This window comes from Ochotona curzoniae, unplaced genomic scaffold (assembly GCF_017591425.1).
Source record: "Ochotona curzoniae isolate NIBS_2020 unplaced genomic scaffold, NIBS_Ocur_1.0 contig_291, whole genome shotgun sequence".
Lineage (NCBI taxonomy): Eukaryota > Metazoa > Chordata > Mammalia > Lagomorpha > Ochotonidae > Ochotona > Ochotona curzoniae.
In genome coordinates this window covers 13,210,616-13,230,689 of record NW_024465649.1, presented here as the reverse complement: position 1 = coordinate 13,230,689, position 20,074 = coordinate 13,210,616, and the positions used below count along the sequence as shown (strand labels likewise).

General features: G+C 48.0%; 1 protein-coding gene across 1 annotated transcript; it reads right to left on the bottom strand.

The window, feature by feature from the left end:
* Positions 1-6,312: 6,312 nt before the first annotated feature.
* On the bottom strand, positions 6,313-17,711 carry CZIB (CXXC motif containing zinc binding protein). The gene is made up of 8 exons (XM_040978528.1): positions 17,623-17,711; positions 17,403-17,486; positions 12,406-12,462; positions 12,119-12,200; positions 11,905-11,936; positions 8,783-8,860; positions 8,077-8,142; positions 6,313-6,866 (listed from the first exon to the last, which is right to left on the bottom strand). The coding sequence occupies exons 1-8, from the start codon at positions 17,626-17,628 to the stop codon at positions 6,789-6,791; spliced, it is 483 nt and encodes a 160-aa protein (XP_040834462.1). The 5' UTR covers positions 17,629-17,711; the 3' UTR covers positions 6,313-6,788.
* Between the last annotated feature and the right edge of the window lie 2,363 nt (positions 17,712-20,074).

Below are 20,074 nucleotides of genomic sequence, written 5' to 3'. Positions count from 1 at the left end.
GCACCCCACAGCAGTGATTCCTAACGTTAGGAATCCCTGCAGAGCATCAACCCTGTGATTCCTAGCTGGATGTGTCAGCTCTAGAATTCTAACTTGGTAAGTTGGCTGATGTTTGAATCTCCATAACATGGTTCCCTTGAACACCTCCAGGGATGGGGAGCTCACTGTCCACATTGAAATGCTTTTTAATTCTGAGCAGAAATGAAGAGAATCTCCCTTTTCTTGTAAGCTGAAACCTGCTTTCCTGGAATTCCATCCTTGCTGCGAGTTCTCCCTATGGAGGAGAGTTGCCTTTGACATTTTCCACAGATAAATCTCTCCAATTCTCACAACTGTCTCTCATAGAAAATGACTCCCCCACCTGGCCTAGAAAATTTTGTTTGCAGCTTCATTAAAATACCGAGCACCAAGTGGTACCATTCGCTATGGCCTGGACGGTCCAAACTGGACGAGAGCCAGTTCTCACCCCACATCATGCTCATCTCTTCTCCTATGGCTGAAGGTCATTTCTTCTTCTTTTTTTTTTTTCTTAAGACTTTAGCTTTATTTATTTTATTGCAAAGTCAGACATTCAGAGAGGAAGAAAGACAGAGGGGAAGATCATCCGCCCAATGATTCACTCCCCAAGTGGCCACCATGGCTGGAGCTGTGCCAATCTGAAGCCAGGAACTTCCTCCAGGTCTTCCACACAGGTGCAGGGTCCCAAGGCTTTGGGCTGTCCTCGACAGCTTTCCCAGGGAGCTGGTGTGTTCAAGATGAGGACTTTAGCCATTAGGCTGCCGCTCCAGGCCCTGAATGTCACTTCTGAAGGTCACTTCTAACTCACCATCTTAGGCTGACATTATGGTTAACAGACGCCCTCATGGCTTTCTCATAAAAACTATTGGCAATCAATTCTCACAAGCCATTAATGTAACTAGCTTTTGTAATCAGTACTTGGCATCTGTCTCTTCCTGTAGGGTCCAAATCAGTTATTTCTTTTTGAAGATTTAAAAGGCAGAGTTAACAGAGAAAAACAGCTCTTCCAATCACTGCTTCACTCCTCAAAATGGTCACAATAGCCAGGACTGAGTTAGGATGAAGCCAGGAATCAGGAACTCCACCCAGCTGTCCCACCTGCATGGCAGGGGCCCAAGTACTTGGGTCATTTTCTGCTGCTTTCCTAAGCACACAAGCAGGGAGTTGGTGCAGAAGCAGAGGACACAATGTTGGTGTCATGGGTGGTGTCTTTATCCTCTGTGCCCCAATTTAGCCCCCACACCATTTATTTTAAATGTAAAGCAGAGGGCTCCGAGAGGAAGCTAGAGACCCAGTTCCCTGGTTCTTTGCATTTGAAAAGAAACAGTTGGTGTCCTTTAGAATTCTGGAGGGATTAGTTAGTATTTGATGCCAAGAAGGCCAGCAGGTGTGAGTCAGACTCCTGGACCAGGGTCCCTGGGCTGGTGCCAAGTAGGTCCTTGGTTCCTGGACAGACAGCCTGCATTTCTGATCAAGTTGTAATTGCCTCCACCCTTCCTGCAGACTGTGCCCCTGGCACCATGGTTTTAATCTAAGCAGCAACCCAGAGCATATTCCGCAGTGAAAGCTGAGAGTCAGGTGAGCCAGGTTCATGTGCAAACACTTGTAAATAGAAGATCTTGGACCTCAGCTCAGAAGAGGCTGATCGGATTCAAGACAAACTGTGTCTTTTCCAGAAGCATTCTTCTCATTGCACAGCTGTTTGGAACTACTTTGAAGTTCACAGCCGTTACCTTATTTGATCCCGTGCTCCTAGACAAGACTGCCATGGTCTTATTCATTAACCTTCCTCTGGAGTTTGGCGGGGAGACCTGTGGGATGTGCCTAATGCATGTTCAGATGCACAAAAGATACCAAGAAAGCAAACACCGTCCAATATGAATCCTAGTCGTTCAGAAGGCCAGGCACAAAAGCAGCCATCTCTGGAGCGGATGGATTAACAGCCCAGGGCTGTTTGGCTCCTGAGGAATGGGGACAACCTGTGAGATGACCCCTGTTCCTGCCCTAATGGACAGATTTGTCAGGGGCTTCTGTCCTGAGATATAACAGAAATGAAGTGATACATGAGGACTGGAGCCTAAGCTTGCCCTATCTTTCTTTGTTTTATCAAAAGCCAGGTTTTCTTTTTTCAAAAACCTTGGTAAAGCGTTTTTTTTTTTTAAAGATTGATTTATTTTTATTACAAAGTCAGATATATAGAGAGGAGGAGAAACAGAGAGGAAGATCTTCTGCCCAATGATTCACCCAAGTGACCACAACGGCCGGTGCTGTGCCAATCCGATCCGAAGCCAGGAGCCAGGAACTTCCTCCAGGTCTCCCACATGGGTGCAGAGTCCCAAGGCTTTGGGCTGTCCTCGACAGCTTTCACAGGCCACAAGCAGGGAGCTGGATGGGAAGCAGGGCTATCAGGATTAGAACCGGTGCCCATATGGGATCCTGGTGCATTCAAGGCGAGGACTTTATCCGCTAGGCCATGCTGCCTCCCCCTCCCCCACCCCTTTTTCTTTTGCCAGCTTACAAAGTGATGTTTATTTAAACAATGAGGAACTCACAGACCTGTGCAGCCTGTGCTCAGGGATATTGTGAGCAGGGAAGGGAATGGTAGAACAAGAGAGAGATTTATTTATTCCTTTTTAGAATGTATTTTTATGGGCCTGGCATGGCTGAAATCCTCACCTTGCATGCGCTAGGATCCCATATGGGTGCCAGCTCCCTTCCTGTGGCCTGAGAAAGCTGTTGAGGATGGCCCAAAGCCCTGGGACCTTGCACCCACTTGGGAGATCTGGAAGAAGGTCTTGGCTTCGGATCGATTCAGCTCCAGTTGTTATGGCCACTTTGGCAGTAAACCAATAGATGGAAGATCTTTCTATCTCTCCTCCTCTCTGCAAATCTGCCTTTCCAATGAAAATAAATAAATCTTTAAAAAAATGTATTTTTATTTGAAAGGCAGAGATTTTTCATTGCTTGCTTATTCCCCAGATGCCACATGTGGTGTCTGGGCCAGGCTAAAGCCAAGAGCCAGGAATATCGGCCAGGTCTCCCACATGTGTGCAGGAGCCCAACACTTGGGCTATTCTCGGTTGCTTTCCCAGACACATTACCAGGGAGCTAGGTCAGAAGTGGAGCAGTCAGGGCTTGAACCAGCACCCAAATGGGATGCCAGCACCACAAGGCAGAGGCTTACCTACTACAAATGGTGATAGCCAATCAAGACAGAGAGACTGAGATTTCTACCTTGTGTTCTCAGTGTCTGGAGGAAGGGAGAGCCAAACGCCAAGTTTTCTTGCCCACAGCTGATATGAGAGGAGGACACTCACAGTGTGCCCAAACAGGAGTCAACGGGAGTTCAGGACTCAGGCCGTGTTGGCACATAGCATCGCCCTGGGAGCTTTCACTTCTGCACTGCTTTCCTGGAGTGGAGCGAGTGGGAACTACCTTTAACCCACAATCTACTGTACACAAGGGCGCTTTACCAAGGTTTTTGAAAAAAAAAAAAAAAAAAAGAATGAGAAGATAAAGCACATTAATTTTGAATTTTCATCCAAGCCAGGAGCCAGGAACTTCTTCCAGGTCTCCCACGTGGGTGCAGGGTCCCAAGGCTTTGGGCCATCCTCAACTGCTTTCCCAGGCCACAAGCAGGAAGCTGGATGGGAAGTTGAGCTGCCGGGATTAGAACTGGCACCCATATGGGATGCTGGCGCGTTTAAGGCAAGGACTTTAGCCGCTAGGCCACGCCTCCAGGCCCCCGGGAACTGGTTCTTGTCCTGACTGACTGCTCCATTTTCCATCCAGCTCCCTGCCTGTGGCCTGGGAAAGAAGTCAAGGATGGCCCAAAACCTTTGGACCCTGCACCCACATGGGAGACCTGGAAGAAACATCTGGCTCCTGACTTTGGATCAGCACAGCTCTGGCTGTCAGCTACTTGGGGAGTGAACCAGTGGATGGAAGATCTTTCTGTCTCTCCTTCTTTCTGTGATTCTTTGAAATAAAAGAACAATCTTTAAATACATTTTGAAATCTGACAGAGGAAGTCTTCCCTTCTTGTCTTACAAACTGCAGAAATCAATTTTTATTAAAAAAAAAAAAATCCAGAGCTGACACCATGGCACAGTAGGCTAATTCTCTACCTGTTGCCAGCATTGGTCACCTGGTCATGTCTCAGTTGCTCTAATTTCAGTCCAGCTCCTTGCTAATGGTGTGGGAAATGAGGGGGAAGATGGCTCAAGTGCTTGGGCCCCTGAACCCACATGGGGGATCTGGAAGAAACTCCTGGCTTCAAAAAGCCCAGCTCTGGCTGTTCAAAGTGAGATTCCAGGTCCAGCACGGTGACTTAGTGGCTAAAGTCCTCACCTTGAATGTGGTGGGATCCTATATGGGCGCTGGTTCTAATCTCGGCAGTCCTGCTTCCCATCCAGCTCCCTGCCTGTAGCCTGGAAAGCAGTCGAGGACAGCCCAAAGCCTTGGGACCCTGCACCCACGTGGGAGACCTGGAAGAAGTTCCTGGCTCCTGGCTTCAGATTGGCACAGCACCGGTGTTGCAGTCACTTGGGGGGTGAATCATTGGATGGAAGATTTTCCTCTCTGTCTCTCCTCCTCTCTGTGTATGTGACTTTGCAATAAAAATAAATAAATATTTTTTTAAAAAAAGAAAAAGAGATTCCAAAAGAGCTTAAATGCATTTGAAAACGAACCTCGTTTTTTAACACCTTTCCATCAAGTTTGATAGCTTTCTCCACGAAGGTCATGAGTCTAGCAGAATGAATGACAGCTCAGGCACTTGGGTCCCTGCTGCTCCTACGGGAGGCCCTGAATGGAGCTGCTCTCTCGGCTTTTGCCTGGCCATTTGGGGAATAAGCTGGTGGACAGAAGATATGCCATTCTTTTAAAATAAGTCCTTTTTTTTTTCAAGTGGAAAAAACACCATTTCCACATACTGATCCTAAACTCTGTGCCTGTTCTTTCAGACCAAGTGTAAAATCTCAACATGTACATGGGTTGTTTCTTCTTGTCTGGTGAGCACAGTGATGAGTGAGGAACAGAAGTGGTGCTCAAGGCCATCTTCCATTCACACGACCTTGACTGGAATGCTCCACACTTCATCACTTAGTAAATAGGGCATTGCTTTAGGTTGTCTGTGAATAATTTTAAAATAAGATTTATTATTTATTTTTTTATTGAAAATTCAGATATACAGAGAAGCAGAGAGACAGAGGAAGATTTTCCGTCCGATGACTCACTCCCCAGTTGACCACAATAGCCAGCTGAGCTAATCTAAAGCCAGGAGCCCAGAACCTCTTCCGGGTCTCCCAGGTGGGTGTAAGATCCCAAGGCTTTGGACCATCCCCCAACTGCTCTCCCAGGCCACATGCAGAGAGCTGGATGGAATGCGGGGCTGCCAAGATTAGAACCTATGGCCACACAGGATCTTGGCACATGCAAGGCAAGGACTTTAGCCGCTAAGCTTCCACGCCACGCCCTCTGAATATTCCACAGGAGCTGAGAAGTTCCTTTTATTCCTGGTTTACAAGTTTCTTTGGTGTGTTGTTAAATGGGTATTTAATTTTTCTGTACCTTTCCTACATCTACTGACATAAATCTTTAACCTGTTACTAACTTCAGATGAGAAAACAGCCCCAGAGGACCTGGAGGAAACAAAATGTGGCTTCTAAAACAGCCCCAGAGGACCTGGAGGAAACAAAATGTGGCTTCTAAAACAGCCCCAGAGGACCTGGAGGAAACAAAATGTGGCTTCTAAGCTTGAAACAAGGCAGGGACCTTTTTCCCACCCCTGGACTCAGCCAGCTTTGTCTGCAATTGGCAGATTTCTTTGACTGGGAAAGTGCAGAAGCCTTCCTACTCCCCAAAAGCAGGAAACAAAGATACTAATTTTGACTTCCAAGGAAATCCAGGCTCTAGCAGAGCACTGGAGAAATGAAGTCCCTGGTTAGAGGTTTTCCAATGGGATCACCAGGGTTGAAGGCATGAGTGTCCCATGATGTCCCTGCTGGGCAATGAACTATACTGTGTGGCACTGCCAGACCCAAGAAGCCAACCTGGAAGACTCAAGGTGGCCACAACTGGCGCCAGAGAGTTACATGGGACAGAACACAAGGGGACCGGCCTGGGCAGCAGGAGGGCTGGCAGCGAGCATGGCGGGCACCGAGGGTCTCATCCCATCAGGGAGCACACACCAGATGATCATCCAGCAGGAACTCTGTGCAGCAGGTGCAGGCTAGGGCGGGCTGCTGGCCTCCACAATCGTCTCTGCCTCCAGAACAGGAAATGACCCACAGGAAGAGATGGCTGAGTTTATTTGAGGGCCAAGCTGATCAGCACAGTGCCTGCTAGGCTCATGACACATTCTGCAAGATCCACCACTCTGCGCTGCTGGTCTTGACACCTCAGATCCTCTGGGTTGACATGCTGCTCCCCAACAGCTGGCGAGTCCTTAGGAGCTGTGTGCAGCTTCACAATTGACAAACTGGGACAGACATGGGAATCTGAACAGTAGGGAGGTGCCAGGAAGCAAAGACCTCCAGCCTCAATTCAAACGTGAGGAGGGAGGAGTTGCTACCTGACTCTACCTTCATGCACCAGGGTGGCATGAAAAGCAGCTCTATGGAGTGGGCACTGGGAAGCTCCAACAGACTATGAGGGTCTGGTGCGGAGGCTAGGGGATAAGGGGACAGGGGACCAGCCTCTGGACTCTGCTGCTTGAGTGGGGCTCAAGTCTTTTCTTTGTTCTTAAGGTAAGGATAAAGGCAGAGGGTTCAACACTTCACAAACTGATGGGTGACCTCGTAGATTCCCACACTCTCTTGAGCCTTTTCATCATAGTCGGTCCAGTCCTGTGGAATAACATGGCAGCATTAGTCCTATGAGGCCCCATGGACAGTGTGGAGAACCGGGATGCACAAGACCCAGTTTGGGCACCAACTCAGATATCCATGAACATGTGTCAGACCTTGGCTGTGTTTTCACATGACCTGGCTCCAGAACTCATGCAGGACTTCCCACCTCAAAGTTTTAAGTTAATGGTGCTAGGAGGGTAGAAACTGCATCCAATGATGGTGGTTAGGTGGTTCTATAGGGAAACCCTGGGGTTGCTGGGGTATGACCCCGGAAGGTGGTTTTCACAGAGGGTTGCCTCCAAGGCCCAAGTTGGGGCAGGTTCTCTCTCTGTTTCCTGTCTTAGCAACAGGAAGCAACTGGGTGCTCCCTTCCTCTGCCTCTCTTCCAACTACTGCCATCCACCACCCACAGCAGAGGCCAGACCAATATGGCTGCCCAGGTGCCCAGGCATGGACTTCTTCTCTGTGTAAAATGAGCTTCTCTTGGGTATCCTGCTGTAGTAATGGAGAGCTGACTAACACAGCCTGGAGAGCTCACTCAGCTACACCGCTGTGGCCAAGTCAGCAACACACTGGAAGCTGGAAGAATCCAAGGAAACAGTACAGGCACGGGGCCTGGCACACAGGGGCGCTCAGGGAATGCCAGCCACGGTGGGTATTTGGTACTGTGCAAAGTCAGTGAAGTGTGTCTTTTTCTTCACGGCCTGAGCGCAAGTCTTATCTATCTGCGGGCAAGCAATTATGCTCAGTGACACAGATCATTTCTTGTTCTCTGTGGTTGTCAGGCTCTGTCAGCCACCACAAACACCGAGGGAATAAGAAACTAGTGCTCCCAGGACAGACGCAGGGTTAGAATCCTCTAAGCCTCTGATAACATTTTCATCAACTAATCAATAAATAACTTTGTTTTGCATGTGCTTCTATTTAAAGACGCTTGCTCTAAAATCTACTGATGACTTACTAATACTGACTTCATGGCATACAGCCCATCAACTCGGGCCTGAATGAAGTCTCTCAAACATGAACCTTAGTAAAGCACAGCACAGCCTTTCTGCATATAGAAACATGAGCTAGCAGTTCATGGTGGCGAAATCACCAACAAAATAGGACAAAAACACAGCTAGTTTTCTAGTGCTGAGGTCTGTTTACTCAAATGATACTTTTTCCCAGATGTCCCTTGACACCCCACACGTCCCCATTCTCGTACCTTCTCCTGCAGATTGATGTCACTGAAGACGGTCCCTGACTCCACTCCTTCGGCAGCAAACCCAGCCTGCAGGGAACAGGAAGGTTAGTATGCGGGTGGGCAGGCACTGGGCTGGCCTGGGAGGGCTGACCAGGACACTGGTTCTTCATGCAACCACCAGCACAGAGCCTGGAAATGCAGTGCGTAGCAGCCGCCTCAGGACCACATGGCGCCCACATCACAGATGTGCACCACTCATAGGAGGGACCCCTGATGCGTTACAGAACCCTCGGCATACTTCGATATGCTGGGTCTCGGTTTTCTTATTTATGAAATGGGGTGACAGTATCCTCTCTTCTGCCCATCTTGCGGATCTACTGAGGTGAAAATGTAGTACAAATAGTAAGGGATGGGTACTAACCAGCTGCAGGATCACACAGACCTGGGCTCAAACTGCAGTTCCACTGCTCCCTAACTGTGGGACCCTGGGCAAGTCTCAGAATCTCTGATGTTCTTTCCTCACCTGTAAAGCAGGCTAACCTCACTACATTCCTGTGAGGACTGACTCAAGTGGTCTACAAGGGGTGGACATGGTGCCCAGCTTGACAGGTCCTAAGGAGTGATGATCACTAGGCTTACAAGGGGGACTTCTCAGTCCCTGGCCTCTGCAGGAAGCAGAGCTCTGCTGCTACTTCATAGAGCCCCTCCCCAAAGACACACCACACACCTGGGGCTGGAAATCAACTGGCTCGAGGCCCCGGCACTCAAACTCCACTATGGTTTTGAACTTCTCATTGTCTTCAGCCTGGAAAAGAAGATACGCCAAGTTAGGCCCAACAGGCTGCCAGGGCACCTGGGTGAGTCCCAGGAACAACTCTTCCCCTTTCTAAAAGAAGTCTGCCCTGGGACTGCTCCCCACGAGGCTGGATGTGGAGGAAAGAGCAGGATTCTGGGTGGGGGTTATGTGCAGAGATTAAGCCACCACTTGGGATGCCCTCAGCCCATTGGAGTGCCAGGGTTTGAGTCCTTCCTGCCAATATACACCCTAGGAGGCAGCAGAAGGGGGCTCAAGTACTTGAATTCCTGCCATCCATGTGGGACACCAGGTGGAGTTCCAGCCTCCTGGCATCAGGCTGGCCCAGCCCTGGCATTTGTAGGGATCTGTGGCTTATCAAGTATTGAGGCTTATCAAGTTAAACCATTACCTGTAGTACCCACATCCTGTATGGACACTGATTTAAATCCTAGTTAGTCTGCTTCCAATACAGCTCCCTGCTATTGTGCCCGGGAAAGTTCAAAGATTTGGGCCCCTTGCACCCATGTGGAAGAGCCAGAAATTCCCTGGCTTCTGACTTTGGCCTGGCCCAGTTCTAGTCATTGCAGCCACTTAAGGAGAGAATCAGTAGGTGGAAAACCTCTCATTTTGTCTTTCACTATGTCTGCTTTCCAAATAAAATGAATTTTTAAAATTAAAAAGGGGGGGGTGCAGCACAATGGTACAGTAAGCTAGGCCTCTGCCTTTTCGTGCTGGCATCCCATATCGGTGTCAGTTTGAGTCCCAGCTGCTCTTCTTCCTATCCAGCTTCCAGATTGTAGCCTGGGAAGGTAGTGGAGGATAGCCCAAAGCCTCGAGACCCTGCAACCACGTGGGCTATCAGAAGGAAGCTCCTGGCTTCGGATCAGTTTAGCTCTGGCCATTGTTGCAACGTGGGGAGTGAACCTGTAGATGAAGATCTTTCTGTATCTCCTTCTTTCTATAAATCTGACTTTCCAATAACAGTAAATAAATCTTTTAAAAATCCTGCCTTTCAGATAAAAATTTAAAAATTAAATTTAGGGCCCAGCATGAAATAGCCTAGTGGTAAAGTCTTTGACTTGCATGTGCCGGTTCTAATCCTGGCAGCTCCACATCCCACCCAGCTCTGTTTGTGGCCTGAGTAGGCAGTCGAGGACAGCCCAAAGTCTTGGGACCCTGTACCCGTGTGGGAGACTCGGAAGAAGTTTCTGGCTCCTGACTTCAGATCCGCTTAGCTCTGGTTGTTGCAGGCTCTCGGGGAGTGAATCAGCAGATGGAAGATCTTCCTCTCTCTATCTCCTCCTCCTCTGCATATCTGACTTTCCAATAAAAATAAAATGTATCTTTTTAAAAAATCATCACGAAATCAAAACAGCTTGATGGCAAGAAATTTCAGTTACAAGTTAAAGAAAATACCACATTCAGTTAAAAAAAAAATCAAATATGCCATGAACAAAGTCTGAATTATATTCCATAATCACTGTGATCTGACCTCTTTCCTAACCACCTCATACACTGAAAGGAACACGCCCCATCAACTTGCTTCTTTATTGCAGTGTGCAGCAAACATTGTTTTAATTTTTTAAGATCTGATAGTACAGAACCATCTTTTGTTTTTAGTTGTGACTTGTTCAACTATATCCAAGAGCTATTTTTTTTAAAGATTTATTTATTTTTATTGCAAAGTCAGATATACAGAGAGGATAAGAGACAGAGAGGAAGATCTTCCATCCAATGATTCATTCACCAAGTGAGCGCAACGGCTAGAGCTGTGCCAATCTGAAGCCAGGAGCCAGGAACTTCTTCCAGGTCTCCCACATGGGTGCAGGGTCCCAAAGCCTTCGGGGGTCCTCGACTGCTTTCCTAGGCCACAAGTAGGGAGCTGGATGGGAAGTGGAGCTGCCGGGATTAGAACCAGTGCCCATATGGAATTCTGGTGTGTGCAAGGCAAGGACTTTAGCCACTAGGCCACTGTGTTGGGCCCCAAGAGATATTTCTAAGTTAAAAACAACTGCCAAATCAGAAAATTCCAATCACTATAGAACATCAGTTTTAAAATAGTGAACACTGGGTTTTGTTTTTTTTTTTTTTAGTTTGAAACCCAGCAGCCTTTCTCAGCTCTTCATTTTTATTTATTTACTTTTTTGATCTATGAGTAGTAAAGAATTTAATAAAAGAAATTATTTTAAAGAAGTGAAAATAAAAGCAAAAATATCAAAATCCATGAGTTACAACAAAAACAGTATTGAAAGGGCTACTGATCTTACCGTTTGCATGAAGGTTGCCCTTAAATCAGAGAGGAAAATATGGTATTTGTTCTTTTTGGATTGACTTATTTCACTGAGCTTAAGGTCTCCGGTTGGGATCATTTTGCTTGAAAATGGTAGAATTTCATTCTTTTTAATGGCTGAGTAGTATTCCATGGAGTAGATGCACCAGTTTCTTTATCTACTACTCTCTGGATGGGTATCTGGATTGTTTCCATGTCTTTACTATTACAGACTGTGCTGCTGTAAATATAGGATTACAGAACCCTTTCTCATATGCACATTTCATTTATTTGGATATATTCCTAGGAGTGGGATCTTATGGCAGGTGTATTTTCCGTCCTCTTAGCACTCTCCATACTGACCCTGATTGCAGTTGTACTAGCCTACTCTTCCACGAGCAGTGAAGAAGGGTACCTTTCTCCCCATAGCCAAGCCAGCAGGTGTTGTTAGTAGAGTTCTGAATGTAGGCCAACCTCCCCAGAGTTAGGTGGAATCTCAAAGTGGTTTTGATTTGTAGCTCCCTGATGGCTAGGGAGCCTGAGCATCTTTTCATATGTCTATAGCCATTTTAAAAAACAAGTGAATTCCGGGCTCAGCTTGCTTGAATATGATGCTAAGCTCTGCCTAAACTGTCTTTTCCCCACCATGCACTCAGTGTTGGTGATTCAATGACAGATTGAGTGAATGATATATGACTGTCACTATGACGCCTCTCTCACTAGAAACCAGGCCTCCCGGATCCCAGGTCAAACTGAATACCTGCCACAGTAGCAGCCAACTTACATTGTAAGACTTGATGGTGTTGCTCAGAATTCCTGCAACAAAAGAGAAGACAACGCTGACTTGGTACAGCCCCCTGACCCACAGAAGTGTCTAACTGGGACCTTAGAGAAGAGCTCTGTCTGCATAGGCACTTGATGATGCAAGGCTGCCTTCGATCTGGGACCCAAACACTGCAGATCAGCTTGGCAAACTCAGCATCCATAGCCTGACCTACCGATTGAGTTTTCCCGAGCACACAGCTTGCATTTCTGGACTGAGGAGGCACTGCCTCGGCCTCCCTTGAGGGCCACACTGTCCTGGGGAGAACAAACAGAAACTTGACTCACAAATCGTATGCAAGGATCCTTAGAGCCAAGCCTCCAAAGCAGGAGGGACTTGCCAGAACATGATCTTGGGGCAGGCTGCAGAGACCCCACCAAGGGCTTCCCTGGGGTTTGGGCTCTCAGCACTGCTCCAGTGGGTGTGGGGTGGGGAGGTATGAAGGGAGGTGGGGACAGTTACCATCTGGCGGATGTACTGCCACTTGTCGGAAATTTCACCACAGTTGCCACATTTCATCTTGGAGAGAAAGAGAGGATAAGTCAAAACAGCTGGCTCAGGTGTCCTCAGAGGGAAGGGGCAGGCTCCCATCCTACCTTGCTGAACCATTCACTTCATCCTCACAAATGGTCCCAATAGAGACCTCATAACCAGATTTGCCTCATGTTATCTCTCATGTTGACATGTCCATCCTTCTTTAAGAAGTGCCACCCTGGCCAGCGAGTCCAGCTACACATGCACATACTGGCCCTAACGGGTCACCACCCACCCTGCTCAGTTAGGGTCTTCCAGCCTATCTGATAGGCCCTGTAGGCCCCTTGTTGAAGTATTTGGTACAACAGCATTTTTTTAAAAAAAAGATATTTACTTGAAAAGCTGTGTGACAGAAAGAGAGGAAAGGCAGGATGAAAGAGCAAGATCTTCCCATCATTGGGTTTACTCCTCCAATGTCCACAATAGCCAGGTGTGGGCCAGGCAGAAGCCCGGAGCCAAGAACTCCATCTCCGTCTCCCACATGGCTGTCAGCAGCCCGAGTACTTGGGCCATCCTCTGCTGCTCCAGGTACCGGAGCAGGGAGCTGGGACTTGAACTGATGCTCCCACGTGGGAGGCTGGGGCCACATGTGGTGTCTGAACCCAGGGTACCACAAGCCTGGTTCACCTGTTCATTTGTCTGTCTCGTTCAGGAGTTTCTGCTCCATGATGTCGCAGAACACTGATTTCTCAGTTAAGCCCTAGAATGTGGCAGGCTCCACATTTGGAAACAAGCAGTCAGAAGTGACCTCCTAGAAAATTCAGCTTTTTGTAGGCTAAAGGAGGCAAACCGAGGATGTACTGGGGCCCGGGATGACACCAGCCTTCCCACTGTGAGGGTGAGAACAAGATCCCTGTGGCACACAATACAGCAGCCTGGGAACAGCCTTAGAGGACCGTGGTCTTAGTTACAGCAGATACCCTCCCACCCTTAGCCTCCTTCTGTCTCGTCCTTCCTGTCCTCCCTCCAATCCTGATCCATTAGTGTTAAACTCCAATTCCCCCACTGTCCAGCAGACTCTTAGGTACTTACACAATCTCTTCCATCCCCATAACTCTACCCTAATTCACTACAGCCAGACATTCATGTCACTTTCATCTAGACTTTTCCTTTCTTAAATCTTTCTCAACAACTTGTCCTACTTGCCAAAAGACTAACCCCATATTCAACCTTTGTCCTCCTGCCTTTCCCACACACCAGGCCAGGGGACCTACTTCTGTCACTGACTGGCAAGTGGATTTCACCCACATGCCAACAGTCAAGAGGTTTAAATATCTCCTGGTGTTAGTTGAAACCTTCTCAGGATGGGTACAAGCCTTCCCCACCACTAACAAGAAGGCACAGATAGTGGCAGACACCCTGCTGAAAGACATTATACCTCGCTTTGGTCTGCCCTCTTCCATCCAGCCTGACAATGGTCCAGAGTTTACCTCCCAAGTAACCCAATTTATTTGCCGTGTTCTAAACATTCTGTGGCATTCCACATCCCAAGTCATCTGGAAAGGTTAAGTGTACCAATAGGACCCTAAAGCCTCTCCTCACTAAGCTTATCCTAGAATTCCATCTAGACTGGGTGGCCCAACTTCTCCTTGTCTTATTGAGACTAAGATCCCATCCCAAAATACCATTACTTACATCCCCTTTTGAGTTTATGTATGGTCGCCCAGCCTTACTCCCCTCATTGGCTGCTGAACCTACACCCACCAACCCATCCCTCCTCACCCCTCTTAATTTATCTACAATACCTTCTTTGGTTACATGCAGACAAACTTCTTCCCTTACCCCAACCCCTCAGTTCCTCCCTACAGTCTGGAGACCTAGTTCTCTACTGTTCCCCCTCCACACCCTCTTCACCCCTCACACCCAAATGGCAAGGCCCTGTTAAGGTCATACTGACCACGCCCACGGCTGCCGAAGTTGAAGGGATGTCCTATTGGATTCATAACTCCCATCAGATCAGAAGGGCCCTGGACCTTCTTATGGCAGAAAAGGGGGCACCTATATATTCCTCTACGGGGAATATTGTTTTTACATTAATGAATCAGAGGTAGTCGAGCAAAATGTTAAACACCTGTTAGACATCAAGGATCGCCTTCAACAATTGGAACTGATAGTAACTCCTGGTTCTTCTGGGCTCAGTCTCCTCTGATGTCTATGCTTACCCCTCTTCTCACTCCTCTGATATTACTCTTTTGTGAGGTTATTTTTTTTTTAAGATTTTATTTATTTTTTGGAAAGTCAGATATACAGAGAGGAGGAGAGACAGAGAGGAAGATCTTCCATCCAATGATTCATTCACCAAGTGACAGCAACGGCCGGTGCTATGCCAATCCAAAGTCAGGAGCCAGGAACCTCTTCTGGGTCTCCCACATGGGTGCAGGGTCCCAAAGCTTTGGGCCGTCCTCAACTGCTTCCCCAGGCCAGAAGCAGGGAGCTGGATGAGAAGTGGAGCTGCTGGGATTAGAACCGGCGCCCATATGGGATCCTGGCGCGTTCAAGGTGAGGATTTTAGCTGCTAGGACATGCTGCCAGGCCCTCTGATATTATTTTTTGCAGGATGCGCCATGGCCCCTTGCCTCATCAATTTTTTTCAAAAATTTTTCCTCACCCAAGTGGAAAAAACCATTAACCAAACTGCTATCCAGTTTCTTTTGCAGGGTTACAAGCTTCTCCCAGTCTCCCATTCCTCCCCCAACCACCAGGAGACCAGTGACTACAGAATACTGTGCTCAAAGTGCTTGAAGAAGCTATAGAAGACAACAGTGCCCCCTTGATGCCCCTTTTCCTTTATATATAGTAAAAGGAAGCAATGTGAGGAGTGGTTCAAATGTCATCATGGAGACCTAGACCCTGCCACCTTGGGCCCGGTGTCATTTCCTCCTCCTCACAGCTCATGAAATTCACGCCAGTCCATCTATCCACCAGTCAGATGTAACCTGGCATCTCACCTGAGAATCCCACACCCCGAGCTCTCCCGAGCCCCTTCCCCAATGCCTGCTCACTTACCAATCTACGTCCCTTCTCACTCTCCCACCAACCCCTTCCTGTTCCTACCCACAGCGTCTGGTGTTCTGGGCCTAAGGTAAAAGGACTTAACTGCAGGAATTGGCTGTGTGTTTAAAACCTAACAGGAACCAGATCTTCCAATGTGACAGGGAGCTGTCTGGGAGCTTCCGAACAGAATCCAAACCATTTCACCACAAGGAAAACACGAGCAAGAAGAAAAAATGGAGAAAACCTGCAACCTCCTCATCACACAGTCCCTTCAAGGGACATTCTGTTGTATCTGGTTACTGATGACAAAATATCCAACAGTGGAACATACTGTAGGAGGAAGAGTTCCAACAGTGTCAGTTAAAAAATACCCAACGGGGGCCCAGCATGATAGTGTAGTGGTTAAGGTCCTCGCCTTGCACCCATATGTTTGCTGGTTCTAATCCCGATGGCCCTGCTTCCCATCCAGCTCCCTGCTTGTGGCTTGGGAAAACAGTCGAGGACGGCCCAAAGCCTGGTCCCACGCACCTGTGTGGGAGACCTGGAAGAGCTCCTGGCTTCAAATTGGCTCAGCTCCAGCCGTTGCGGTCACTTGGGGAGTGGTCACTTAGGGAGTGACTCATCGGATGGAAGATCTTCCTCTCTGTCTCTCCTCCTTTCTGTATATCCACCTTTCCAATAAAAATTAAATAAACCTTTGAAAAAAAATACCCAACAGGGACAAACGCTGGTAAGGCTCAGGCTACAGTCTGATGCCTGCTGCTGGCTGACCCCACCCTGGGAAGCAGCAGGGGAACATTCAATTCCTTGGTTCCCCTGTCACCACGTTTGGTCTGGCCCTGCCCTGGAGTAAATTACCTTTGTCTTACATTAAAAAAAAAAAAAACCCCAAAAAACAGCAGTCCAGACACGATGGATCAATTGGCTAGTCCTCTATAGGCAAGTGCTGGCATCCTATATGGGTGCAAGTTTGTATCCCAGCTGCTCCACGTACCTTCCAGCTCCCTGCTTAGGAGAGCAATGGAGGTGTTAGAGTCTGGGCTAAAGCCCCGGGACATCAGGGTGCGAGCTAGTCAACCCCCAGAGAGCGACAAAGAGTCTCACTGGTAATGCAAACAGCAAACAGTTTATTTCGCCAGCATGCTGGGGTCAGACCACACTTGGGCACACAGGCCAGCTGCCGCACTTGGGGCACACAGGCCAGCTAAGCGGGCGGTCGGACCTCAAACAGCCCAAGACAGAAGCTTATATAGGCCCTTTGGGGCTGGGAAATACATCAAAAGTAACAACCTTAGACATGTTAATTTTTATGGCCTTCAGGCACAGGCAGTCTGTTCTGTTTCTATATCCATTATTTACATGGCTCATTTTATTTTTACACCTTTATCTTTATCCCGTTTTGGGGACCGGAGAAGAATTGTGCTCTTGCCTTTTTTGCACCTGGGTTTACAAACTTGTAGGACAGCAAAGAACAGATTTATCACTGAAGCAGAATCCTCCCAAAGTCCAGGCGCCTCCTGGCCTAGCAAAGTAGCAGTTTTCTCTACACAAGGGAACCTCACACTGCCCAACAATAGCATTTTACCCACACTCTAACAGAGGTCGGCCCAAAGCCTTGGGACCCTGCACCTGCGTGGGAGATCCGCAAGATACTGGCTTCTGACTTCGGATCAGCTCAGCTGCGGCCTTTGCAGCCACTTGGGGAGTAAAGCAGTAGACGGAAGATCTTTCTCTATCGCTCCTTTTCTCTGTAAAATCTGCCTTTCCATATAGAAACAAGTAAATCTTTTACAAAAAGTTGCAATTTATAAAAAATGAAGACTAACAAACTTGAAAAAGCAAATGCAAAATCCTAACCACCCTAAGACGGAATCCGTAAGTCTGGTCAATGACTCGCGTCGCCGGAAGCCGCTCAGCCCCGCCCCTCGCACCTTGAGGTACCAGCGGAAGTCCTCGCCCACTGGCCGCAGGTTGGTGACGTTCTCCAGCGTGGCTCGGATCTGCAGCGCGATTTTCTGAGGGAAGGGTGAGCCACAGCGAGGCGTCAGCCGCGGCCCGGCGCCTCCCGCTCGCTCAGCGCCAGACCCTGCATCCCCCGGACGCCCGGCACCTCCCGTTCCGAGTCCCCAGGGCGGACTGCTGCTTCCTTACCCCCATGATGGCCCGGTTCTGTCCGGCGCGATCGGCCGCCGCTGCTTTTCGGCCTGTCGTAGAAGACGGGACAGGACTCCGGGGAACGGCGGGGGCGGGGCCCGAGGAACGGCGGGGGCGGGGCCTCGAGTGATGGATCGGGTACTGGGGGAATGGCGGGGTGGGGCCTTGAGTGGTGAGGGCGGGGGCGGGGCTCGACAGGGGCGGGGCTTCAAGGAATGAGGCGGAGCTAGGGAAAGGAGGAGGCGGGGCCTCGAGTGCTGAGGGCGGAGTTCGTGGCTGGCCGGCGACGGCTGTCTGCTGGTCCCAGGCGAAACCCGATTGCTCTGAGCAGCCATTTTACTACAATGGTATAGTCCTTCATAAGGACTCATAATTCTGTCAGTCTCTTAAGTGAGTGTGCCCCGACATTGCTGGTACAGACAATGTCAAGCAGTCCACCATCCCATCCATCTTTCATCTGGAAGCAAGGATGCATGTTGCATTATACCTCCGAATCTCGATATGGTACATCCCAGTACCCCATCACTGTACATTTCCATAAATGAGAAGCCATGAAACAAGGTCAACAACTGGTATGAATTAAAGCAATAGCCACAACAACAACAAATTACAGTAACATTAAAAATACGCCACCGAGTGACCAACACATGGGTGACAAAGGAAACACAAAAGTCTCTGGGAAAATGATGCCACCGTGTAATCCATGAGCCAGCGATGAATTCGACAGGAGAAAAGAAAGTATTTGGAATAAATAAAACTGAAATAAAAAACATCAAAACACACGGAACACATCCATATGGGTCAGATTATTGAAGTTACACTTTCCATGCTGATTTCTGTATATAAGAGAGTACACATGATATTTGTTCTTTTATGATTAACTTATTTCACTGAGCATAATGGTCTCTAGTTGGGACCACCTAGTTGTAAATAGTGTAAGTTCATTCTTCTTAATAGCCAAACAATATTCCATGGAGTAGATGTGCCACAATTTCTTTAACCACTCTTCTTTGGATGCACATCTGGATTGTTTTCATGTCTTTGCTATTGTGGATTGTGCTGCTGCAAATATAAGTTTGCAGATCCCCTTCTCATATGCAGATTTCACTTCTATTGGGTATATTCCTAGGAGCAGGATAGCTGGGTCATATGGCAGCTTTATTTGCAATTCTCCAAGCACTCTTCATACTGATTTCCACAGTGGCTATACACGCCTACACTCCCACCAGCAGCAGTGAAGGAGGGTGCCTTTCCCCCCACATCCACACCAGCAGGTGTTGTTAGTTGAGTTCTGAATGTAGGCCAGTCTCACTGCAGTTAGGTGGTACCTCACTGTAATTTTCATTTGTACCCCTCTGATGGCTAAGGAGCCTGAGCATCTTTTCATATGTTTGTTAGCCATTTGAATGTGTTCTTTTGAAAAATGCCTGTTCATTTCCAAGATTTCTGCCTGGATTGTTTTCAGTTTTCTTATCAAAGATTAGTTGACTATTCATGTGTGGGCTCCCTTCTGGTGTTTCTATTCTGCTCCATTGACCTTCTCTGTTTCTGTACCAGTACCAGACTGATTTGATGACCACTGCTCTGTAGTATGTCTTGAGGTCTGAATTGTGATTCCTCCAGGTTGATTTCTATTTTTCAGGATAGCTTTGGCTATTCGTGGTCTTTTGATTTCCAGATGAACTTTTGTGTCATCTTTTCTATTTCTGAAAAGAATGTTGTTGGGATTTTTATTGGGGTTGCGTTGAATCTGTATATTACTTTTGGTAATATGGTCATTTTGATAATGTTGATCCTGCCAATACAGGAACATGGTAAGTTTCTTCATTTTTTTAAGGTCTTCTATTTCTTTTTTTTTTAATGTTTTATAGTTTTCATCATAGAGGTCTTCAACATATTTAGTTAGCTTAATTCCTAGGCATTTAAAATTCCTCTCCACTATTTTAAAGGGGACTGTACTCTGTCTCTTCTTTTACCTTTATCATTGTACTCCACTATTTTAAAGAGGCCTCTCTCTGAGGGTTGCTCATGTTTACCTCCTTCCCACTGTGGTGCTACGATAGGCCACTTCCCTTGTGCGTGTTCCTCTGGGTTCCTGTCTGGGTTATCCATCCCATGCTACATTACTGAGTACTTTTTTTTTTCACCGGTCTTGTCCAGGGCATAGGTGAGACTTCTAAAAACCAAATCTATTGGGCCCAGCACGGTGGTGCAAGTGGTTAAGGTCCTCGCCCTGCACGCCGGGATCCCATATGGGCGCCGGTTCTATCCCGTCAACCCTGCTTCCCATCCAGCTCCCTGCCTGTGGCCCGGGAAAGCAGTCGAGGACGGCCCAAAGCTTTGGGACTCTGCACCCGCGTGGGAGGCCCAGAAGAGGCTCCTGGCTTCGGATCGGCATAGCATCAGCTGTTGCAGCCACTTGGGGAGTGAATCATCGGATGGAAGATCT

What these genes read in the sequence shown, in the direction of transcription:
- CZIB (XM_040978528.1), bottom strand. An exon ending in ACACCATCAAGTCTTACAAT is followed by an intron (nt 8,861 to 11,904) that starts GTAAGTTGGCTG and finishes CTTCTTTTCCAG; the next exon opens with GCTGAAGACAATGAGAAGTT. An exon ending in ACATCAATCTGCAGGAGAAG is followed by an intron (nt 6,867 to 8,076) that starts GTACGAGAATGG and finishes GTTATTCCACAG; the next exon opens with GACTGGACCGACTATGATGA.